The following is a 24,050-nucleotide window of genomic DNA, read 5'->3' as shown; positions in this document are numbered from 1 at the left end:
AATTTTTTTAAATAACGAGTGGTGCATTCATAATTAGAAGAAACACACGTATAAACCACAGTGAAAATTATTTAATTGTAAATATAAATATCTCCACAATGAAAATTATTTAATTGTAAATATTTCCTAGGAGGAAATATTTACAATTAAATAATTTTCACTGTGGTTTATATGTGTGTTTCTTCTAATTATGTTAAAATTGTACAGCAGATCTTAATATTTTAACTAGCTAGTATTTTCATTACCCAAATGAATAGAGAAAATGCAGTGATCAGACCACAAAGCTATCATGCTTTAAGCTTTAAAAACAAAAAGTTGTATACCTACTCTGAATATCTCAAAATACTTCAGCTTGTATGCTGGGTGTAGTTTAATCAAACTTGAATTGCTACCCAGTCTTCTTGGATACAATGCAGTTCAAATTCCACTATGATTTTTGTGTTTGTAATGATTTTATAATGGTAATGATTTTCATTGTCTGGTGGTAAACTACCTATTGTCACATTGCTAAAATCATTACATTAATGTCATTCATGCTTAGCATAAATCATTACTTTAAATGAAAAAAAATTAATATCATATTTATATCTAGAATTCATTTGACAGTTTATGAATTAGGAACTAATAAAAAATTAGTTTGATTTTCATTTTTCTTATAGAATAAGTACTATAGTATTATGTTAGCCATTTACATTCACCTATTAGTACTTATCAGAGCAATAGGTATTACACTTGGTGTGTTTTATACCCAGGGACAGAGTCAATATAAGAGATGGGGGAGGGGTAGTCTAATCTGCGAGATTGTCAGATCATAAAGGCAATTCTATCAAATGATGATACAATAGTATATAATGAGAAAGAGTCATGCAAAAATAATAATAAATGAGAATAACATGAAATACATCCTTCAGAGTTGTATCTGAAGTAATTAACTTAAAAATTATCTAATAAGGTTTTCAAATAAATTTCCTATTTGAAAACTTTTTTATTAACATAACTTGGCTTTATATTAGTGACTTGTGAGTCACTAATATTACAGCAATAAGCCAACATCAGAATGGGAGCATTTCTGTTTCAATTGAGATAAAGCCCCAAGCAGGAATAAATATATTCCATTTGAGATCCCGTGAACCTGTGTTGAATAGATTTGTCTATAAATGCAAAAAGCATCAAAGAGTAACATCAGCTGTGCAACTTCGTGGTCAGATGCTTATGTTTCTTGGTATATTCATAATGCCAAACTAATAGAAAACAAAAACACTAGGTGGTTTCATCTTTGCTAGTTTATATTTTCAGACTCCACCACTGGTAAGTAGGAACTGGCAATATGAGTAACTTGATAATTTTTGAATCCTTGAGAAGACAAGAGTCAGATGTATATGTATAGGTAATCTGGACTTTTGGTCAAGTAGATATGTTAAACTACATTTATAGTTAGTTATATATGTATTCATGCTGTTTATTTCAACATATGGTTTTTGCCTTAATCCAAGTATAGCACATTAAGAGGTCATTGATGACATGGTATTTGTTGCTTTACTATTGAAATAAAGTGTATAATTCTGTGACCAGTTCAACTTTGTTGTGAAGAAAAAATAATATTAAATCATTGTATAGTATTAACTCACAATATCACATAAACAAAATAAATTTCAATATACAAAGGCACTTGCCACAGTGTGCTACATCGTGTAAGTAAAAATCATTCAAAACTAAAAATGAAAAGAAAGAAAGGATTCTATTGTGCAATCTTTAGAGCTATAAATATAGATAACCTATGGCCATTGGGCTGAAGGTGCTCTCAAAGCAGCAACAAATTTGGGTAAATTAATGCAGCCACATTTGAGATCAGAGAAGTGCTTCATTGCTGAAACTAACTCCAAAATTAGTCTTCCAGATCTGCAGTGGCTTCTGTGACATAGTTATGATAACATATGATTTCTTATATTCAAAAGCAGATGCTAACAGTTGTTCTATCACCCTCTCCATAGCTAAGCTCCTCTGCAGATATAAAAAGGTACTTTATACACTCCTGGAGCAGGTTGTCTTCAGGTGCAGGTTGATATTTAGTTTAAAATGTGAAGATTATATTCCTTTATTATTATCATCACACCTACATGGAGTCAACATGCTCATTGGAAAGTTAGTGCACATACAGCTCATTGAATTGTGCCTTAAATTTATTATCCACCATTTTTATACTCCAAGTGATATCCACTTACCAGACAAGCTCCATTTAAAAAAAAAAAAAATTGCTTCTCTTGCTTACCTTCCTCATGTTCAAAGCTGTCTCCTTCCATTCTGTGAAAAAGCTCCTCCACATTAATCTGGTAACAACCTCATACTAACTTATGCTTCTATATTCTCCTACTATCCACAAGGCTCTGCAAATTGCATTTCTTCAACCTGTGCACAAAAAACTGATATAAAAAAAACAGTGCTGCTCTTACAGTTTTAGTAATGCATCCTTTAAATTCCTCTGTTACTCCAAGATCCTTTATCTCTTCCACCTCCTACAAGATATCATGCCACCAGTTGTATGCTCTTCATCCTATCCTTTCCTTCCAAGTTTTTAAAACCTTACTTTGTAGTGCTAAACTGATAATTTCTCACTTGCCCACATATTCTGTTCATATCCTCCTATAAGAACCACAACATTTACTCCACTCTTCATAATTTTTTTCCAACTTTGCATCTTCTGTAAAACTACATATCTTCATTTTAAACCTTTTTATGTAACAATACTGTTCCAGTATTGTTACATAAAAATTAAAGACAATAGTTTTGCAATGATAGTATATATATATATGCAGTTAACTCTCACTTTAGCAAACACTTTATAACAAACCACCAAATAAAAGTCCACGGCCCCATAAACAGAATTCTGTTTCAAAGGAAATTACTATAATGAACTCTTCCAATGTTATGGTGAGAAGTGACTATATATTATGTGTGTTTGTGTGTGTGTGGGAGGTAGGTTAATATGTATTTACAATCAAACCTGCACTTATTTGATATTTTGCTATTTCTACTGACTTGGTTGACCCAGTGGTTTCTGGTCAATCTGTTCTCTAACCAACAGGTTGTGAGTTGGAATCCCACTATGGGCACAGATGTATGTGATTGTCTTTAGTTAGTAGATGAATTTCATCATACGGTATGAGACCACAACACCCTGATTATCGGAAGCCTGAAGTGGTTTGAAAAAGTTCCATTTAGTTTCTAGAGCAGGATTTCTAGACCAAGTAAGAATTGAATTATATATATATATATATATAAAACAAGTAAAAAAATGGGGAAAAAAGCCTTAGCCCTCCCCCCATGCCCATGGTGCTAATGTTAATAGATTTATAACTTTTTGTGGGTGAGAATCGTAAAACAAATTTGGGCTAGTGTTCCAGACACATCAGATACACTTTCAGTGCATTTAAACATCCAGCATCCAATGCATTTAACTGTAAAACAATCAAATAACTATAACTGTCTACTCCTCCTTGCCACATTAATTGCGTCTTTCAAATGGTTCACTGTCATTTTTTCATTATAGAAAGACACAAACACATACATAGTAAAAAATACATAAAATCCCTTTATCCAGTTTATAAGATCTTAATAATGCTGATTCATGGGACTAAAACTCCTTGTGCAAGTGACAACTCTTACCACCGAACTCAGTTCTCTAATTAGCCAATGTCTACAATTATAAAATAGGTAAAAATACATCTCCCTGCCATATATATTCTTGTTCCTTAAATTCAGGGTAAAATTTATGGTGCATATTGGCCAAAGTGCTACACAAATATCCACTCTCTTAAGGACAAACTCTATCCTTAGCCTCATCCAGGAGTGTATAAAGTGCCTTGTGCCTGCAATGTATTTGATACTCTGTGACAGTTCTTCCTGTCTGTTTATATCCACTATACAATAAGATTATTATACATACAGAACATACATAAAAGAATTAAACTGTTTACAGAAGAGATATGTTTTTTAAAATGTATACATTGACATGGTTATTTTTGCTTTAATTGTGTTAATAATTATAGTAATTTTTATTAATACATAAATTGAGAATGCACAAAATTAAAAAGAAATAACTTAAGTATCAATATAAAAATGTTATATACTCAATGTTTCATTGTCTGCATGATATTAAGGGGGGAAAAATCATTGTGCTACTATAGAGCAGTTAGTGCTGCATTGTAGTAGCACTTATTGTCAACATATGTTGACAATAAGTTGTTGTATGTTGACTTATTGTCAACATATAACCAAAACTTAGCAGATAGTTTTTAACTTGAGTACTAAATTAGTTGGTTTTCAAAGCCTGAAGAAGTATATGTTAAATACATTATTTACATCTATGTAAATAGATCAACAATCACACACACACACATATATATATCAAAAATCCTATTGGTTTTAGGGCTCAAGTTACATTCAAAAGGTCATATGTGTAGTGGGTAAATCATTTAATAGCCCATTTGTTAGTTTTTGGGTTTCCCCATGTCAGATTTTATTTTTATTATGTATTTTCTTTCTTTCTTTTTTTTAAGTAGGTTGGCTGGATTCCCTTTCCCTCCCACATTCTAACAGAACTGTGTTGTCAGTATCTTAAATAAGTTATTTCATTATTTATTATTATTGTGATTGGGTAGAGGTGCAGCATTCCTAATAAAATTTGTGAACACTGCTACTTCAAATCTATCTAAATCAGGGAAATTTTAAATGATCAAGAATCACAGAATTGAGGGCCTGAAATTCTGTTGTCTAAATAATGATAGACAGTTGTAATTTGTTTATTCATATTATTTAAATAAGTTGTAAAAGTTAAGGAGCACCAAGGACAAATAGACTATAATTATTCTCTTGTTCATTTGTTAATCAGTTTGCTTAGGTGTTGGTTACTTAAAGGAAACAGCATGGGCAGAGAGAGAGAGGATACTGAACTGCACTACTGCTTACTGATTTGTGTTAGACATGGAAAAAAATGTTTTTTTTTTTGGGGGGGGGGGGGAATTGAACGAGTTATTTTGTTATATATATTTATTTATTTAATAATTGCATTGCAGCCGAGTTAAAATCTATTTGTGAAAGATGCTAAAACTAACACATCTGGATCATTGCACAAAATGCTTGTTGTGAAAATAATCATGTTCTGCACTCAATATGTCTTTGTAATTGGATTTAGTACTTAAATTAGTGCCATGGGGTCATGGCAAGGGGGGGGGGGGTGATTTAAGGGTCAAAGCCAAATAAATGGGAGGAGACCTCCATATTGCACAGAGCCGATTGGGGCTTCTGACCTATGTCCAATTCTCACCATTGCATGGTGCACCCTGCTAGTAGGTATCTAATGGGTACTGAATGAATGAGGATGGGTTGGCAGTTTGTGACTTAGCTGACCAAATTGTATTCTGTTGGCTTACCACAAATGCATATGATGGTACAATGCGATGAGATTTTATGCCACCTTGGGCATTGCCCAGTTAAGCAAGGTCCCTGCTGTTTTCATCAGGGAACCAGGGTGAACAGTGAAAACTCAGCTACTGGAACAAGCTCCAACTCAACATCTGCAAGAAGAATAAACCCAATATCAGAAGAACTGAAGATAGGAACCATCAATATAAGGAGAATTATGGAAAGGAAATCGAACTTGCAGAATAGGAAAAGTAGTTTTGTCTCAGTAGAGCATGTGAACATTGGCATTACTGAGACAAAAACAGGTGAGATCATACTAAATAAGTATAGGATGTTATATTCAGGTAATAATGATCAAGAAAAGGAAGGAGTAGTGATGGCATTCAATACCAAACATGAAGATAAACTTCTTAATTGGCAGTTTCAAGTAGAGTGATGTGGGCACACTTTAACATGAACATAAAACTTATTTGTGCCTATGGTCTCACAGAAGGTTCTCCTAAGGCAGAAGTGGGAGAATTTTTAGAGTCATTGGAACAGGTAGCTAACATAAAGAAAATGGATGAAGTTGTCCTTGTTAGAGATCTAAACAGCAGAGTAGGAAATGAATCCCACCTGGCATGTAGGAACATTTTGAGAAAATTTGGGGAAAAGAGCAATGCTATTAATAGCTCAAAGTATTTGCTGGATTTCTGCTGAGGACACAGACTAGTCATCACTAACACCATGTTATAACATGCAGATGTGCACAAATTCCTGTGGAGAGGAGACACAAGAAATAAGAAAAGGCTCATCGACTATGTCATTGTTGATAGTGATATCTTCATGCTGGTTCAAGTGTATAGGGGGATTTGAAATTGAAAGTGACATCACTTAGTGCTAAGTAGAATAAAAATGGATATTACATGTTAAATGGATATTATATTAAATGTAAGAGAGTTTTAAAAAGGATTAAAGTTGAGCAGCTTTTACAGGTAAGTAAACTGTAGACTTGACTATATAAACATTTTTGAAGAAAATTTGAAGCAGTTTGAAAACAAACTAAACCTTGGATTCTCAGCAGCAAACTCTGAAGAAGACATTAATTGATTTAACTAGGGGAGGTATGTGGTAAAGTTGTCTGTAAGGATAGAAAAATAAAAACCCCCTCCCTCCCATGGCAGACAGAGGAAGTTAAGGAAAAGAAGAAACATACCAAAAGTTCCTGGCGAATAAGTCAACTTGTGCTCTTATAGAATACAGAGACAAATGTAAGAAAACTAAATACTGTAAAACTAGCTAAACAAAAGTCATGGGAAATCTTTGGTATGAATATAGAAAATAAATATCAGATCAGAAAGGTGGCAAAATGTTCTGGAGGCTATTGAAAAAGCTTAGAAGTAAAAGGAATCAAAGATAGTCAAGGTGACATGAAAACTTAAGGATATCCTGGATGTCTGGAGTAATTACTTTGAAAGACTTAAATGAAACAAGCAGTGACAGAACCATACCAGAACATTTTCAAGAGGAATGCAAAGAGGAGTATAAATCAGTACTTGAGGTAGAAAAAGGCCAACAAAAACTTGAAATGCAAAAATGCTCCTATTGTTAATGTTGTTAGTATACCAAAGCTGGGTTCAGGCAGATAGTTTGTTCAAGATCAGATTTTCACTTTATGACAAATAGTTGAGAAAGTATGGATGCATAAAAAAGTTTTTCAGTGGCATACTGCATAATTCAGAGGCCATGGTTATAAGGTCTAATTTCAGATGATTCGAGTAGAGCTCTCGTAGTTCATTTAAAAAAAAAAAAAGGGAATAAAGCTGAATATGAGAATTACAGAGGATTTCTCTACTAAGTGTTTCAGGTAAGATTTATGCAAGCATACTTGAAAAGAGGTTGAGAAAGATTGGAGAGGAACAAGCTGGTATTCATGTCAAGGTTTCTGGAACATAAGACTATGTAGACACTGGAATGTAAACAAACAATTTACTAGCTTAAGCTAGCATTATCAGAGATTGTGTAGTATTATTAATCCTACACAATCAGTGTAGACAAACTAATGACCTGGATAACAAGGACAACATACCTAGAGGGCAAAAGTAGTGCTCCTCGTGGTGATTCTTGTTGGTAATGTTAGTGTACCAAAGCTAGGTTCAGGCAGATAGTTTGTTCAAGATCAGATTTTTACTTTATGACAAATAGTAGAAATAAATATAATATAACAAGCATCTGTACTTATTTCATGTAAAGTTCAGTAAAATAGCTGATGTGTATACAGAGAACATGCTGCATACAAAAAAAATAATTATTCCATCAAGTCTTCCTAAGTAGCTGATGGCTCCAATTCTTAAAATACTTTATTGTCCAGGGAAACTGTAAAATCTTACTCTTGCTCATACTTATCAAAAGTTCTGAAGATTTTGTTCGTAATGTTTGAAGTGTTCATGGAAGGATGGACAGTGAACCATATGCTAAAGCATATATAACAATATTACTGACAGACTGCAAGAGAAGTGAGATTTGCTCATGTAATGAACTGTAAAAAGTAAGAATATAGAGTAAAGACTAAAAAAAAAAAAAATTCAGGCCTTCCTGGTGTATATCAAACTTATTATGTGCAATTTGATTTTAATTATTTGTAAATATATTGTTGCTAGGCATTAAAAATGCAATTATGTCCACTTATGATAAAGAAAAAAAATGGAAGCTATTTTATCATTTAAAAATAAGTTTCATTCGAGGTTTTTTTCCCCTCTAGAATATAAACATGATATGAACTGAGTGAAATGGAATAAGCCAAGTATTTTAAATTAAGAAAAGCTATCAGTTTGGTGCTCCAGCATGTATACACATACTCTTTGTGTATACCCCTTTAGGAAGTTGCATTATAGCTTAACATTACTGAGAGATTTGCAAAACAAGCTTGCTTCTTCTTTTTTTTTTCTTTTTAATTTATTTATTTTGCTACCAAGGATATAAAATATGAGCTCCCAGCAGGCTTTGCTTATCCTAAAAGGAAAATAGCTATTAAATATTAAAAATCTTTGAAGACATTCAAAAGATGTATTATATACATGGGGGTTATAAAGATTTTTTTTTCCCAACTGATTACATTAATTGTTTATTTAAAAACTCCAAAATAGTATTCTTCACTCTCAAAATACCAACAGCATCTAGAAAGAAGTTCAGGCTGTGAATGCTGATGATTTTGGCACTAGGCTCTGCAAGTTTTGAAAATGTATATATTTCATAATCAAAAATCAACACAATTTACTCTTGACATTGCCTTCTCCCAATTACTTTTTAGGTAGTTAGAAAAAAGCAAAAGTAGATAATGCTAGATAAAGTAGATGATAAACTGCCCGGCAATTTTAGATACGATATATTATGTGTATAGATATGCATGGTTACATCATTTTGCATGAGGGAAATGGTAAATTTTTGAAGACAGGATGCACTCTTCACCCTAACAACATTTCCTAAAAAAGGATTTGATAAAGCTCTTCCTATCATAGACAAGTATTGACCAAGTTCTCTTTCCTAAGTAGTGATACATAGTAAACTCAGTCATAGTATAAACTAGAGCAAGTTTTCAGATCCTTTTTATCTGAAACACTTGTATACGAAGGAAGCCTTTTTAACTGCTAATTCATGTATAATAATTTGTGTGTATTACTATGTGATATTAATTGAAAAATTCCCTCAACTGACTGACAGTCCAAAATTACCATTCCATTTTTCCATAGAAATTCAATGAGTAAGATGGATTTTTTCACAATTACTCATCACGAAAATGTTTAAATTCTATTTTAAGGGAAACAACTTGAAATGATTGAATAATACCACTGTTTAGGTTCATCATGCTTTAAATCTTACATTTTATTTGAACTAAAATCATTTAAATTTAATGTTAACAAACTATATAATGAATTATTTCTTGGTTAAAAATACCCTCCATCATCTATATTCACATTTAGTTACTGTAGTCCGGGTGGCACATTTAACAACACACTTTACAACAAGCATCAAAATGGCAGTTTGTTTTGATTTCAAGCTACTACATTCCTACCATAATTCTCAATTACATTTTTTAAAACTTTCAGTGATTTACTTGCATCTAATAATTGTTTCATCTTTGTTGACTCAGATTATACAGTAATCACTTTATTGACTGCTCGTCTTCTTGGACTGTTTTCAAGATCTTGTTAACTCTATGCATTTGATAATGCTGAACCAAAAACTGTTAGCTGCCACTGCGAAGAATCTGAAGAAACCTAACAAAACAGTAAAATTAAAAATTGACTAAATATATCCAAAAGTCAAACACAGGTGAATGAATTACTAGAATTAGCAGTCTTTAAGAGATTGAGAGACAGTGTATAAATAACTGTGTACAATAAATGTATAAATATTATTCAGTTGTTACCTGTATTATTTCTCAAAAAAAAAAAAAAAGTTCTTTTCACTTCAACTTACATTAGTAGGAGATTTCTAAAGAAGATCAGATTTCTCTCCTTGGAGTCTAGTGATAAAGCTTATATGTTGGATATTCATAACTGCATTTTTTAAATAAATTACAATGCAGACTAATATATTAACTAAAATTTAATTAATACTTCCAATATTTTGACAAAAAATAAAATAGGTACATGCAGGTACACAAAATAATGAAGTTGGAAGTTTTTTCCTGCTTGGTTAGACTATAAATTATGTATTTAGTTTAATCCTTTATCCAAGTGTAAGCAAACAAAGTTTGTGCCTGAAGTGTCTTCAGGACTGGGGCAACTCGTAGCAAAGGCGGACAAAACTCCATCAATTGCCTTAGTATCCCATAATGCAAAGCACATCTCCTTGCAGACATATATAATACTATGCATTATGAGAAGGGTCACTACCCATGTTCACATGTCCTTATACATGTCTGCAATGAGATGTGCTTTGCATTATGGGATACTAAGGCAAGTGGTGTGAAGCTTTGTCCACCTTTGCTACGAGTTGCTCCAGTCCTGAAGATATAATACTTCAGGGGCAAACTTTGTTTGCTTACACTTGGATAAAGGATTAAATTAAATATATAATTTATAGCCTAACCAAGTGGGAAAAAACTTCCAACATCTTTCTCTAATCCACAGTAATTTAATAATGGGTGACACCTTTTCGCAACTTGTATAGGTAAACATGACTTCTGCATTGCTTCAACCTTGGTATCACCTCTGGGTGATACCAATTATATATTTAGTTTAATCCTATCCAAGTGCAAGCAAACAAAGTTTGTGCCTGAAGTATCTTCAGGACTGAGGCAACTCATAGCAAAGGTGGACAAAGCTTCACGTCACTTACCTTAGTATCCCATAATGTAAAGCACCTCCCCTTGCAGACATGTATAATGCTATGCATTATGGGAAGGGTCACTACCCAGACAGGTTTCGACCTTTGAGGTCTCTTCAGTGGGAGCCAAACCCAGAGGTTTGGCTCCCACTGAAGAGACCTCAAAGGCTCCCACCTTTATTGAGTGGGAGCCAAACCTCTGGGTTTGGCTCCCACTCAATAAAGGTCGAAACCTGTCTGGGTAGTGAAACCCTTCCCATAATGCATAGCATTATACATGTCTGCAAGGGGAGGTGCTTTGCATTATGGGATACTAAAGTAAGTGACGTGAAGCTTTGTCCACCTTTGCTATGAGTTGCCTCAGTCCTGAAGATACTTCAGGCACAAACTTTGTTTGCTTGCACTTGGATAGGATTAAACTAAATATATAATTTATAACTAAGTAATGAAGCTGAAGCATGTCGACAGAGAGTAGGCCTAAAGTCCTAAATACTACTCCCTAGTGGGCTAAAAAGTACGAAGAATGTGAGAGCTTCCCAAATGTGAGACAGTTTCATGCAACCAAATTTATTGAGGTTAGGGTAGTTTCTTAAGACAGAAGCAGATTCAAGCAAAAGTTTCATATTTATGTGGGTGATCTGAAAAGTCTCTGCCTAACAATGAAAAAAACAAATTTATAATTTCAAAATAATTTTATTTTTCAAAATAATCTCCCTTAAGACTAATACATTTAATCCAGCGATGCTCTAGTGCCATTATCCTGTCCCTGTAGTGGTTCTCAGTAAGATCTGCAAAATACTCCTGGGAGCCAAATCTGGGGAATAGGGTGGATGTTCCAACAATTCATAGTGCAGACCCCTTAATTTTCCCATTGCCAAAACACCTTTTTTTCTTGATTTTTTTCTTCTGCAAACTGGGTCTTTTCTCGTGAATTTTTTCATCTAGTCTTGTTAAAAGATCGGAATAATATTCCCCAGTTATTGTTTTACCCTTTTCGAGATAATTAATAAACAAAATGTCTTGAGCATCCCAAAACATCGGTGCCATGATCTTGTCTTCTTTGGTGCTGAACAACCGGCTTCTTCCACTGTTTTGACTTCTAGTGTGTACTGGTGAATCCAAGTCTCATTCATAGTAATAATTTGATGCACAAAATCAGTTTCATTCTTGTTAAAATGCTCCAAGCACTGGTCAGAGATTTTCATGTGAGTGTGTTTTTGATCAACGTGGCACCCATCTTGCACAAAACTTTTCATTTGCAATTCTTCATGAAAAATATATCCTACACATTCTTTTGAAATGCCTATAGTCACAGCAATGTCACGCACTTCAATTTGCCAGTAATCCAATACTATATCGTGCACTGATCAGTGATTTCTGCTGTTGTTACACTTTTTGGACATCCTTCACATGGATCGTCTTCAAGGTGGTACGGCCACGTTTAAACCCGGCAGCCCATTTCTTAATTGTCAAAAATGAAGAAGAAGAGTGCCCATAAACTTCTAAGAACTTTGAATGAATTTATTTTAGCATTAAACCTTCTTTTACAAAGAATTTTATAACTGCACAATACTCAATTTTATCCATTTCAAGGGATACAGAGGATACAGACACTTTGGCTTCCGGCAGCTACACCAGTGGCCAAAATTGTGGAAACCTTTTGGAAAAAGTGTATTTTTGAGGTTTGATGGCTCATAACCACTTTTTTTGGTGTAACACCATAAAATTTATATATCAATGGAAAGATGATTTAATCAAGAATGTAATGCAACAAAGTTTGTTCAATTATCTGTATTCTATGAAAAGTTCTAGCCAAATAACCAGAAAAAAGAAGCACAACTTGCTTAGATTGATATGAAGTAGTTTTCCTTCATTTGAATCTAGCCAATGAGCATGAGTGTTTTGAGAGCCAATCAGGTGTTATTTTGTTTTGGCAATGAGCCAATAAGATCACAGTAGGATTCAGCTATTGATGTCATATATTGGAGCTGAGAGGAGGACATTTGTCATTGTGTTATGTGATTGCTATCAAGTGGGTTGGGGGTTTTTTTTTGTGTGTTCTTTCATTTTGTGAGCTTGTAAAATGTAATAAAATTAAAGAAATGGCACAAAGAGTTGACTGATCACCCAGAAAGTGATGTAAAATAGTACTATTAAGTGAACAAGGCTATAGTTATGAAGAAATTAGAAGAAAAATTGGTGGAAACTTAACCAAAGGTGGCGTTTCTAAATTTTTGAAGAGGCATAAGGAGACTCAGTCACTACAAAACCAGACTGGTAAAGGCAGGAAAAGGTGCACAACAGCAAGTGATGATAGAAGAATTGAGAGACTGTGCCTATGTGACAGAATAAAATCATCTGGGGGTATACAAGATGAAATGGCGCAATACAGTGTGAAATTGAGTGCAAGGACTGTTCGGCACAGACTGCAGGAATTTAGTCTAAATGCTAGAATTCCACGAAAAAACTATTTTTATCTCTCAAACAAAGGTTGAAAAGATTAAACTGGGCTAAAACCCATGTTAACTAGACAGCGGAACAATGGGACAGTGTTATTTGGAGTGATGAGACCAAAATCTCCCTGTTTGGTAGTGATGGCATAAAGTACGTAAGGAGAAGAAATGGAGAAGATTTGCATCCTGATTGCATTACACCTACCATGAAACACCCACTTAGTGTTATGATCAAGATTCCTGTAAGATATCAATCATTAATGCTAGATCTTTTAAAAATTCCAATTATATTTATCGTTCAATGCAAAATGCTTGCATAAAGCTGGGTAATTTCTCTACAAAGCAAGAGCCATTCGTAAACTGCAAGCTGCCCATCGTGGTCCAAACACACGGCCGATCTTAAAAATTTCTATACCAAGGTCTTTTGCAATCATATTTAATTCTCATGATTTTTTGGTGATTGATGATAAAAAGCATATAATTTATAAGCTATAAGGGGCTCACACGAGCCCCTTATAGCTCACTGCTGGATGTCAGGGTCCATCAGGTTGGCTTGTAATTAAAGTGTGTAGGAAGGGGAGACCTATTGTTATTTTATTTTACTAACGTGAACTGGATCCTGGGTTATTGATTGTTAAAAATATGTTGAGAGCATCCAGTCCATGCAGATAATTGGAGAACTTTTGACCTTATTTAAGCTAAATTTCCTGCTAATATTTCAGTCTTGTTTAAGTTCAGTATGAATTTGAGCTATTTTACCAAATCTGACTCTCACTGATGAGACCTCAAAGATCAAAACTGGTCTGAGCAGTCCTTCTCATAATGGTTTCTTTGCATTTATGCAATATTGTGGCAACTGACATAAGTCAACGGCTTCTATATAGTAGTCATGAAGTTACATTGCATGCAAACTACGAGGAACATCCGGAAAGTAAGTTCCGATGGGCTGTCAGAGAAACAAAAATATATTTACAAAAAAACCTTTATTGGACATTAAAATAGACATCTTTCACTACTTTTCTACATAATTTCTGCCATTGTTCAGGCACTTATCATAACAGGGCACCAAGAGTTGTGTGCCTTTGTCATAGAAGGTTGCCGTCTGTGATGCAAACCACGTATTGACCTTCTTTGACCTCATCATTGTCTTGAAACTGCTGGCCATCAAAGAAAGATTTCAGATGTGGAATCAGTTTGAACAAGTGAAAGTCACTTGGCACGAAGTCAGGACTATATGGGGGATGATAGAATTGTTCCCAGCTGAAGGTGGCAAAAAGTTGTTGTGTTATGCTGGCCGTGTGTGGGCAAGCTTTATCATGAATCAAAACAATGCCACTGGTAAGCATGCCACGTCGTCTATTCTGGACCAAATTGTCAGTCACTAAAGATGGTTGCCCGCTCTGTTCATCATTGTGCACACCTGTCCTTCCTTCATTAAAAAGTATTACCCATCTTTGTACCATTGGATCACTCATTGCATGTTCTCCATAAACCTCAATAATTTGCTGATGAATTTCAGCTGCTTTAACCTTCCTTGCATTCAAGAACCGGATAACTGACCTAATTTCACATGCGGTGGGCGATTCGATTTTCTTAGACATTATAAACACACACCAAGAAGCGTATGCACTGAGAATCTCTGAAAATGGCACCGCGCCTTGCTAACGAATTAACAAACTCAGCACACATGCGCACCGTTGTGATCACAGCGCTGTAAATATTTAAAAGACAGAACTTGCTTTCTGGACGTCCCTCGTATTTGCTTATGCTTGGGTAAAAGATTAAAACAAAATATAATTTGTCAACTATAATCAACTGTCTTTCAAGTCTCAGTTGCCAAATATGCTTATAAAATCTAGAGACTTACTCTTTAGTCAGAAAATGTATATCCTGTAATGAGACTATTGATATACAGGTAACCTCCATTTTACATGGGGGGGGGGTGCATTCCAAGAAATTTGTATAAAGCAAAGTTATGCATTAAATGGGAGGGGAGTACCATTTTTTTCCCATCTTTTGACTATTTTTAATGATTTTTTAGTTACTATGATTTCAAAAAATTACCATATTTTTCAATAGATAACGTGAATCCCCAACATTTTCATCACTTCTTTTGATGTATAGATAAAGTGCATGCGCTAACTAGCGGTAGAGTTAGTAAGTACAGACAGAGGAATTCTTTAAAAGCTGGTGCATTGCTAGTAGCAGTGGTCGAGAATGTCATATAAATATATAGTTATGTGGAATGTAGAAAGTTGGGCTGCTGTAAGTGAAAACTGTGTTAGAAATGGTTTCATTAAAGCACAAGGGGATGCAGTGGTGTCTGGTGACAATGATTATGAAGTTGAAGAAGTCCCAAATGAAATTTTTAATGCAATTGATTCTTTCAATATTGAGTCTGATGAAGAATTTTTTGGATTTGAATAGTGTAATGTTCAATAAATATTAAGTAATATTTCTACTTTAGAAGTATTATTACATTTGACTTACCTCTCATACCTTTCAAGTGTATACTGCACATGTTAATTTTTAACGATTTTAGACTTTTCTTGTATAGATAACGCGCATTATCTATCTAAAAATATGGTATATCACTTTGCATGATGCAAATTTCAAAGTTAATGCAATCTTTTTTTTTTTTTCCTGATAGTTGAAAGAGATTTGAATTGCATGTTAAGCTTTCTACACGTCGGGTGAGCAATAAACAAACAATTACCTGCCTCATGTGTGTTCCATCAGATGGTTGATGTATTACTTGTTCATCTACCACTAACAAAGTCAGATGCAGATTTGCATTTAAAAAATCTAATTTTCTACTCCTGTTAATTATGGATAAAAAAAAGGCAAAAAAACAAAGTGACTGCAATAAAAAAAAATAGTCATTGCTTTAGCTGAAAAGCTTGGTTATATATAAAAAACATGAAAGTGGGGCAAGTCATGCAATAAAAGGAAAGCCAACACTGTTGAAACAGCTGCATTCAGATATTTTCATAACAAATAATTTTTTCATGTTGTACCATCATTTTGTATACTGAATTTTTAAATCTGAATGCACACCCCCAACTCAACATCATCAGAGTTAAAGATCGGTACTATCAACATAAGAACCTTGAATGGCAAAGAAATGGAGCTAGCTGAGGAATTAGATAAGTACAAGATCGACATAATACAGTTGACTGAAACAAAAAAGACAAAAACTGGTGAGATCTTTCTGAGCAATAAATACAAAATGTTATATTCAGGCAATAACAATCAAGGAAAAGAAGGAGTAGCCATAGTATTCAACACAAAATACGAGGCTAATCTTCTTGAATGGCAGGCAATCTCAAGTAGAGTAATGTGGGCAAATATGAGAATGGGGAATTGGACAATGAGACTATTTGTGCCTATAGTCCCACAGAAGGTCTACTAAGGTAGAAGTGGAGGAATTTTTGATGCTTTGTAAAAGCAACTGACACAATGAAAAAGGAAAAGTTGGTCCTTGTTGGGGATCTAAATAGCAGAGTAGGAAATGATTGTCAGACATACAAAAATATTTTGGGAAAATTTGCAGAAAAGAGCAAAGCTAATAATACTGACAAATACCTTTTTGGATTTCTGCTCAGGACATGAACTGGTTATTACTAACACCATGTTCCAACATAAAAAATGTGCACAAATACACATGGAGAGAAGAGGCAAGGAATAAGAAAAGTCTCATCAACTATGTTATTGTTGATAATGATGTTTTCTCCCTGGTGCAGGACACCAGAGTGTACAGAGGATTTGAAATTGGAAGTGATTACTATTTAGTCTTGAGCAGGATATGTAAGAAAGTTTTTTAAAGCGAATAAAAGTTGAGCAACTCTCAGATGTGAACTGTAGACTAAAATACACAAAGCTTATTGAAGAAAACATGAAAGAGTTTGAGAACAGGAACCAAGCCTTGAAGAAAACCCTGAATGATTCAGCCAGAGAGGTATGTGGTGAGGTTGTCTGCAAGGATAGAAAAATCAGAACTCCATGGCGGACACAGGACGTTAAAGAGGCAGTAAAGGAAAAGAAGAAAGCATATCAAAAGTTCCTGGCAAATAAGTCAGCTTGTGCTCTTAGAGAATACAGAGACAAATGTAAGAAAGCTACGTAAGAAAATTAAAAATAACAGAATCATCAAAGCTGGTATGGTAGGAAGTCAATTGAATAAATTCATATGGAATTAGAGAGAAATTAGTCAGAACACTAAATTAGCTGTATACAAGACAGTGTTCAAACCAGTTTTAACTTATAGATGAGAGCTGGGTCAGAAGTAAAACACTTGACCAAAGACTAGAGACTGCAGATATGAGAGTCCTGAGAAAGATTATAGGCGTGAACAGATGGCATCAATGGCAATATCATATAAAAAACGAGGATATTAGGAAAGAACTTGACATTGTCAGCATCCAGAAATGGGTTTGCAGAGCTAATCTCAGGTGGTATGGGCGAGGAAAGATTAGCAAAACAAGTGTTCTCTGCCAGGTTGGCAGGAAACGACCCAGAGGAAGACCAAGATATAGGTGGATTGATACAGTACAAAGTGCCTTAGACGACAGAAATATAAGATCTGGTATTGTCGGAGTCTTGACAAGTAACAGACTGATTTGGAGTAAAATTGTAGATAGGAAGTTAGTAATGATGTAAATTTTTCATGTAATACTATCATATCCTGTACACCCCTTGAGGGTACCTGTCAGGAATTTGATGATGATGATAATTTTTTTCAATAAATAGTTCCTATAATAATGCACATTAAATTCTATAATTACAGTGTATTTTCATTATCCATTACAAGAGGCACAGGTAAAAGATTATTTAAAAGGTATTTTTAAAATTCTTCATGAACACTCCTGAAGGTTATGGACCAATTATAATTTTTCCCATTATTATAATTGATTCCATTTTGTGTGATGCACTCACAGGATGGATCACAAGGCCAGTCTGTATATCAAATTAATTTTGTATTTTATTTATGGAGATAGCTGATATATGTGACTGGGTATTTTGCGACTAGCAAATTGGTGGTATCAATAGTACAATATTTGAAATAAATTAACAATTTTGCACACATCATTCATGTTGTATTATGATGAACAGAGCTCCATGGTGCCAAATGCATCAAATTGCATAGAATGTTCAAGAATGCTGCATAACTCTACCTACCAGCACCAGAGTTTTTAGTGAAAGATGACCAACTTGATGTAGGATTACCTTGTTTGTTACTAGGATTTTTTTTAAATGATTCTTTGAATTCTCTGATAAAGAAATTGTAATCAGTATAGGCTGTTTCGATCTGCTGCCTATGATTTTTCTCTGTTATATGTGCTGCTAGTCCTCATTTCTGTTTTTTTTTTTTTTTTTCTCTCTCTATCCTTGATATGGCTTGATATGCATATCTCTCCTGGCATGCCTATTTGCCCACATATCAGTTTCCACCCTGAATGGCATCTTGTATACTCCCAGTTTTTGGACTATTTTTATGCCTTGTTGACACTATATTTGAAATCCTGCTTATAACAGATCATATGCAAATGAGCAGCTTACTGCTCTTTTGTATTCTTTCTTTTCTCTCCGTTGTCATGGGGGAGGGGATTTTAGAATGGTCTCTGCCATTTTTTAAAACATTTTATTGTAACCATTTCTTGATATGATAAAGTGTGCAAGTTCTTGGCTTCTTTTTCCCATACATATTGTTGGGAAAAAAAAAACCATGTCCTGTCTCACAGGGTTTTATAATACCAATTTTCTGTGACTAATGGTGGTCAGGTATTGCATGATGGAGGTATTGTCCTGTGTGTACTGGTTTTCTAATTTGACAGTGAACTTTATGTAAGGATAGTAGTTCAAATGCTTGGCAAAGTCCTGTAATTGTTTTGCCAAGGTGGGCTGTATGATGATTATATCCTTCACATTGCACAGCTAAAGTTTATTGTAATTTGTAGTTCCACAAATTTTTCAAACAATTCCACAGGCAGGTCAGCTGAAAGCAGGCTTGCTCACTATCTCTGCTTTAGCTAACCTGTTTATGAAATAAATGGACATAACTCTTCTACTATCATCACACTCCTCTTCAATTTTTTTTTTTTTTTTCATGAGAACAGGAAGATCAAAAAGGTTGGTGGGGAGTACTGTTTACATGTAATGCCAACAATTTTTGGATGAACTCTAGCACTGCAACAATTTTATTCTTATTTCTGATATTCTTTGCATTCATAAACAAACAGTAACTCATTCCTACATTTATAACCAGTTCTACCATGGTAACTCTCAGATGCTACTTCTCCATTCCTCTCCTTTTCTGCTATTCTTTATATCAGTTATTCCATAATTTTCCCCACCTTCAAATCCTTCTTTATCTCAGAACATCCCATTCTGTTTTTGTCTACACCCATTGACAAACATCCACTATTGCTCTCAGCATTCACCTTTCTCACACTTTATTTTCCTGTTCATACAAACTCCCCATGTCACCTGTCCATCTTACATTCCTGTTGTTTCATTCAATTCACAAATCTATGACTTTCTTCTCTATTCAAAAGCACTTCAGTCTTTTAGAAATGCTTATACATCGGATATTAATTATTACCTTCAGTTGTTTGCTTATTATGCAAAGTTGGGGAGAATTATAAGTAGCACTTCTAATGTTAATTCCATCAGGAAGATTTGAATAGACCTTTGGCTTGGACAAATGTAAGGTTATAGTTTTAATATTAATAAGTGCAAGGAGTTGCATTTTGGAGTGCAAAAATATACGGCTGTGTACCATATTGATGGCACTGTACTGCAGGAAGTAGATGAGATTCAGAATCTGGGAGCAATGGTTGACAGACTGAAATTTTGAGTGCATATTGCAATTGTTGCAAAGACTGCACGTTATATTGCTGCTATAAGAAGTTTGCTAAACTTGTAGGGATGAGGATGCGGTTGAGCCACTGTATTTGGTCGCTTGGTTTTCATTGTGATGTAAAAACATTGGAGATGGTCCAGAGATGAGTAACTAAGACAATATCAGGGCTCTGGAATGTTGGCTCTAGAGAAAGATGTAGGAATGTGGATTGCAGTCTGGTGGATAGGAGGAAAAGAGGTGATATGATAAGATGTTTAAAGTTAGTGAGAGGATTATAAAAAGCACAAAAGGTGAGAAGGGAAGAACCTGGGGCTATCCCTGGAAATGATGTAAGATGTGGTGAAGAAGGATGTGAAGAGCAGATTTTTTTAGATGGAGAATTGTGGGCGAATATGTTGTTGATGCAGTGAGTGTTAAGGATTTTAAGATTCAGTATGATAAATATGATGTCAGTTGAATGAACCACTCACAATGAGTCTGCAGACTCCATGGGGGGAGGTGATAATAATAATGTTAATTACAATAACTATAATTAATACTTCTGATATTTCAGCAAAGTCAACTTGCCATCATCATCATGGAATACAGAACAATAGTATATGCATGCAAGCACTAACCCTGTGGGTAAATAAGGTTGAAGAAAGGAAACCAAAGTTAGGCATACAATCCTAAATGGTGCTTGTAGTGGGCTAAATTGGGTGGTCTTGGCCATTGGACTGAAGATCTGATGAGTGCTTCTCAAATTTGGGACAGTTTTGTACACCTAAATTTGTTGAGGTTTGGAAAAGTTTCTTCAGTCTGAGGCAAATATTTGTACTTGCTGCAATAGAGTGGCCTTCTTCGAGCATATCCTGTTATGGATGTCCAAAGCATGGTAAGCACTCCAGAGTGGCTGTAATGGTGGAACCGTATGTAGTCCATGTGGTCAGAAATTCTGGTGTTAGCTGTCCTGCCTGCTTGACCATAAGAGGGCAGTTTGCAACTGCAAGGAAACTGCTAAACACCTGGCAGGGTCTTTGTATTTCTTTGGTATTTTTGTTAATTTTTTGGATGTGCCCTGGATTATGATAGATTTTCTGTAGTCTCTGCTCTGGGGAGGCAGTTTTAATATTTTTTTGGATTTGGTGGGGATTATAGCCATTGGCTAAAGAAAATGTTGTAAATGTGTTTAAGTTCGGTAGTTATAGCACTGTTATCAGAACTGATTGATTTTGCCCTGCTATATAGGGCTTTTATAATCCCATATTAATAGTTGGGAAGGGGGGGGGTGACTGTTGGTGAATGTATCTACCGGTATTAAGGCTGGCATGCAATTCTGGTGGCTTAATGGTGAATCGGGTATAGCCCTTGCAGGGTAACCCCCCCCCCCACACACACACTGACAGAACTGCAGAGTTGGGACCATGACCTAGTTTTGAGTTTAAAAATGCCCTACACAAATGAAGAAAAGAATATTTGTCACCACCGCAAAAGGTGAAAAATAGGGTGCATAGAATGTTCATTGCTTTACAGAACTTGTCTCATGAGTGATAAATGTGAGGGAGATAACCGAGTCTACTATCAAATATGAGTTCCAAGAACTTGGTTTCTTACACAACTGGATCGATGTTTGTCATAGTCAGAGTTCTGGGTCAGAATGAAGACCACATCTGCAAAAGAGCACACAAACTGCCTTCTGCTGTGAAAATCTGAACCCATTTCTAAACTTCCATTTTGAGACATGTCAATGGATTGCTGCCGCTGTCTTTCTGTGAGCCACATTACATGAATGACAGAAGATAGTGATTACTACTATAATAAGCCAAAAGGCTATTTTACTGGCAACATAAGTTAAGTTAAAGGGAGATGGTAAATCCCATTTTATTTTATAGCCGCGTATGAAACTCGGATCAAAATCCATAGAGTTTCATGCCGAAAAAACTATCGGCGAGCCCAAGTGTAAGTGATCACTTAGGTAGTACAACACCAGGGCAACTCCAAGCAGAGGTGGAGCAAGCTCCATCACTAACCTTAATATTCTCTCATAATGTAAAACAGCTCCTAAGAGATGTATATATACTGTTTTACATTATGAGAAGAGGTCACTACCCAGACCGGTTTCAACCTTTTTTTTGAGGTCTCATCAGTAAGTAGGTAGACCTGGAATATCAAGGTTTTAAGTGAACCGAACTTACATATACCTCTACTATAGAATTGCTGAACTGGTGTACTTCTATATTGAATGGCAGGCAATATCAAGTAGAGTGATGTGGGCAAATATCAGAATGGGGAACTGGACAATGAGACTTATTTGTACCTATGGTCCCACAGTAGGTTCTACTAAGGTAGAAGTGGAGGAATTTTTGAGGCTATAGAGAAAGCAGTTGACACAATGAAAAAGAAAAATTGGTCCTTGTTGGGGATCTAAATAGCGGAGTAGGAAATGATTGTCAGACATGCAAAGATAATAATGCAAATACCTGTTGGATTTCTGGTTATGACACACAATTTTTCAACATAAAATTGTGCATAAATTCACATTTAGAAAAGAGGCAAGGAATAAGAAAAGTCTCATTGACTGTGTTATTATTGATAGTGATGTTTCTCACTGGTGCAGGACACTAGAGTGTACAGAGGATTGGAAATTGGAAGCAATCGCCATTTAGTCTTGAGCAGGATAAAATTGAATTTCATATTGAAAAGAAGAACACAAAAGAAAGTTTTAAATCAAATAAAAATTGAGCAGCTCTCAGATGTGAACTGTAGACTAAAATACACAAACATTATTCAAGAAAAAATGAAAGGGTTTGACAGCAGGAACCAAACCTTGGAGATTCAGTGGCAAATCCTGAAGAACACATGGAGTGATTTAGCCAGAGAGGCATGTTGTGAAGTTGTCTGCAAGGACAGAAAAATCAGAACTCCATGGTGGACAAAGATGCAATTTAGGAAGAAGAAAGCATATCAAAAGTTCCTGGTGAATAAGTCAGTTTGTGCTCTTTGGAGAATACAGAGACAAATGTAAGAAAGTTAAACACTGTGTAAAACTAGTTAAAAAATAGTCATGGAAAGACTGGTAAGAACATACAAAATAAATATCAAGAAGGTGACAAGATATTCTGGAGGATGTTGAAACTCAGAAATGAAGGAGAGAGTGCTGTAAAAGGAATTAGAGATGATTAAGGTGACATGAAAACTGGAGAAAAAGATATCCTTGAACTATGGAGTAATTACTTCGAAAAATGGCTAAATGAAACAAGCAGTGATAGCACAATGGTAAAAAACACTCAACAGGGATGCAATCAGGAATACATAACTATCCTTGAAGTAGAAAAAGCCATCAAAGGCTTGAAATGTGGAAAGAACAGTAGGAATAGATGATATTTGACCAGAAATGTTCAAGTATGGAGGTATAAAAGTCTTACAGTGGTTGCACTGAAAGTTTATAATAAATTTAGTTTAATCCTTCATCCAAGTGTGAGCAAACAAAGTTTGCGCCTGAAAGTATCTTCAGGACTGGGGTAAGGTGGTACAACACCAGGGCATCTCGTTGCAAAGGTGGAGCAAGCTACCAACACTCCTGTCTCAGTATCTCCTATAATGCAAAACACATCTCCTTGTGGATATGTCTAATGTTATGCATTAAGGGAAGGGCCACTACCCAGACTAGTTTCGATCTTTATTGAGGTCTCTTCAGTTGGAGCCAGGCCCAAGCTGAGATACCAGGCAGAAGCATTCGCAGGTGATCTCTACCTATAGGAGTTGCCAAATGGTGTGCCACCCTTTTTTAATAAATTACTCTGGATTTAGAGAAAGATGTTGAAAGTTTATTTTTCACTTGGTTAGAGTATAATAAATTTAGTTTAATCCTTTATCCAAGTGTGAGCAAACAAAGTTTGTGCCTGAAAGTATCTTCAGGACTGGGGTAAGGTGGTACAACACCAGGGCAACTCGTTGCAAAGTGGTTGCACTGTTCAGAAGGCCTGGACAGAGGGATGAATTCCAGATGATTGGAATAGAGCTCT

At 35.1% G+C, this 24,050-nt stretch overlaps 2 protein-coding genes across 8 annotated transcripts in view; one reads left to right on the top strand and one right to left on the bottom strand.

The window, feature by feature from the left end:
* The window catches only part of Mettl2 (methyltransferase-like protein), a 195,838-nt gene that overhangs the window by 104,010 nt on the left and 67,778 nt on the right, over positions 1-24,050 (top strand). For 2 of the 5 annotated variants that reach the window (XM_090402286.1, XM_090402285.1), the window contains exon 9: positions 9,551-9,817. The exons of the other annotated variants lie outside the window; for them this stretch is intronic. In XM_090402286.1, the coding sequence (XP_090258412.1) occupies positions 9,551-9,612 (62 nt within the window). In that variant the 3' untranslated portion in view covers positions 9,613-9,817. Of the gene's footprint in view, positions 1-9,550; positions 9,818-24,050 lie in introns of those variants that run through there. 5 annotated transcript variants of the gene reach the window in all.
* LOC150100404 (uncharacterized) overlaps positions 7,487-24,050 on the bottom strand; it is a 197,917-nt gene continuing 181,353 nt past the window's right edge. For all 3 annotated transcript variants that reach the window (XM_090402283.1, XM_090402282.1, XM_090402284.1), the window contains exon 10: positions 7,487-9,677. In XM_090402283.1, the coding sequence (XP_090258409.1) occupies positions 9,615-9,677 (63 nt within the window). In that variant the 3' untranslated portion in view covers positions 7,487-9,614. The remainder of the gene's footprint in view (positions 9,678-24,050) is intronic.

Source organism: Typopeltis vanoorti, chromosome 13 (genome assembly GCF_054136105.1).
Source record: "Typopeltis vanoorti isolate ZY-2024b chromosome 13, IOZ_Tvanoo_1.0, whole genome shotgun sequence".
NCBI lineage: Eukaryota > Metazoa > Arthropoda > Arachnida > Uropygi > Thelyphonidae > Typopeltis > Typopeltis vanoorti.
The sequence above is the reverse complement of the archived record's forward strand: the minus strand, read 5'-3'. Positions and strand labels throughout refer to the sequence as shown.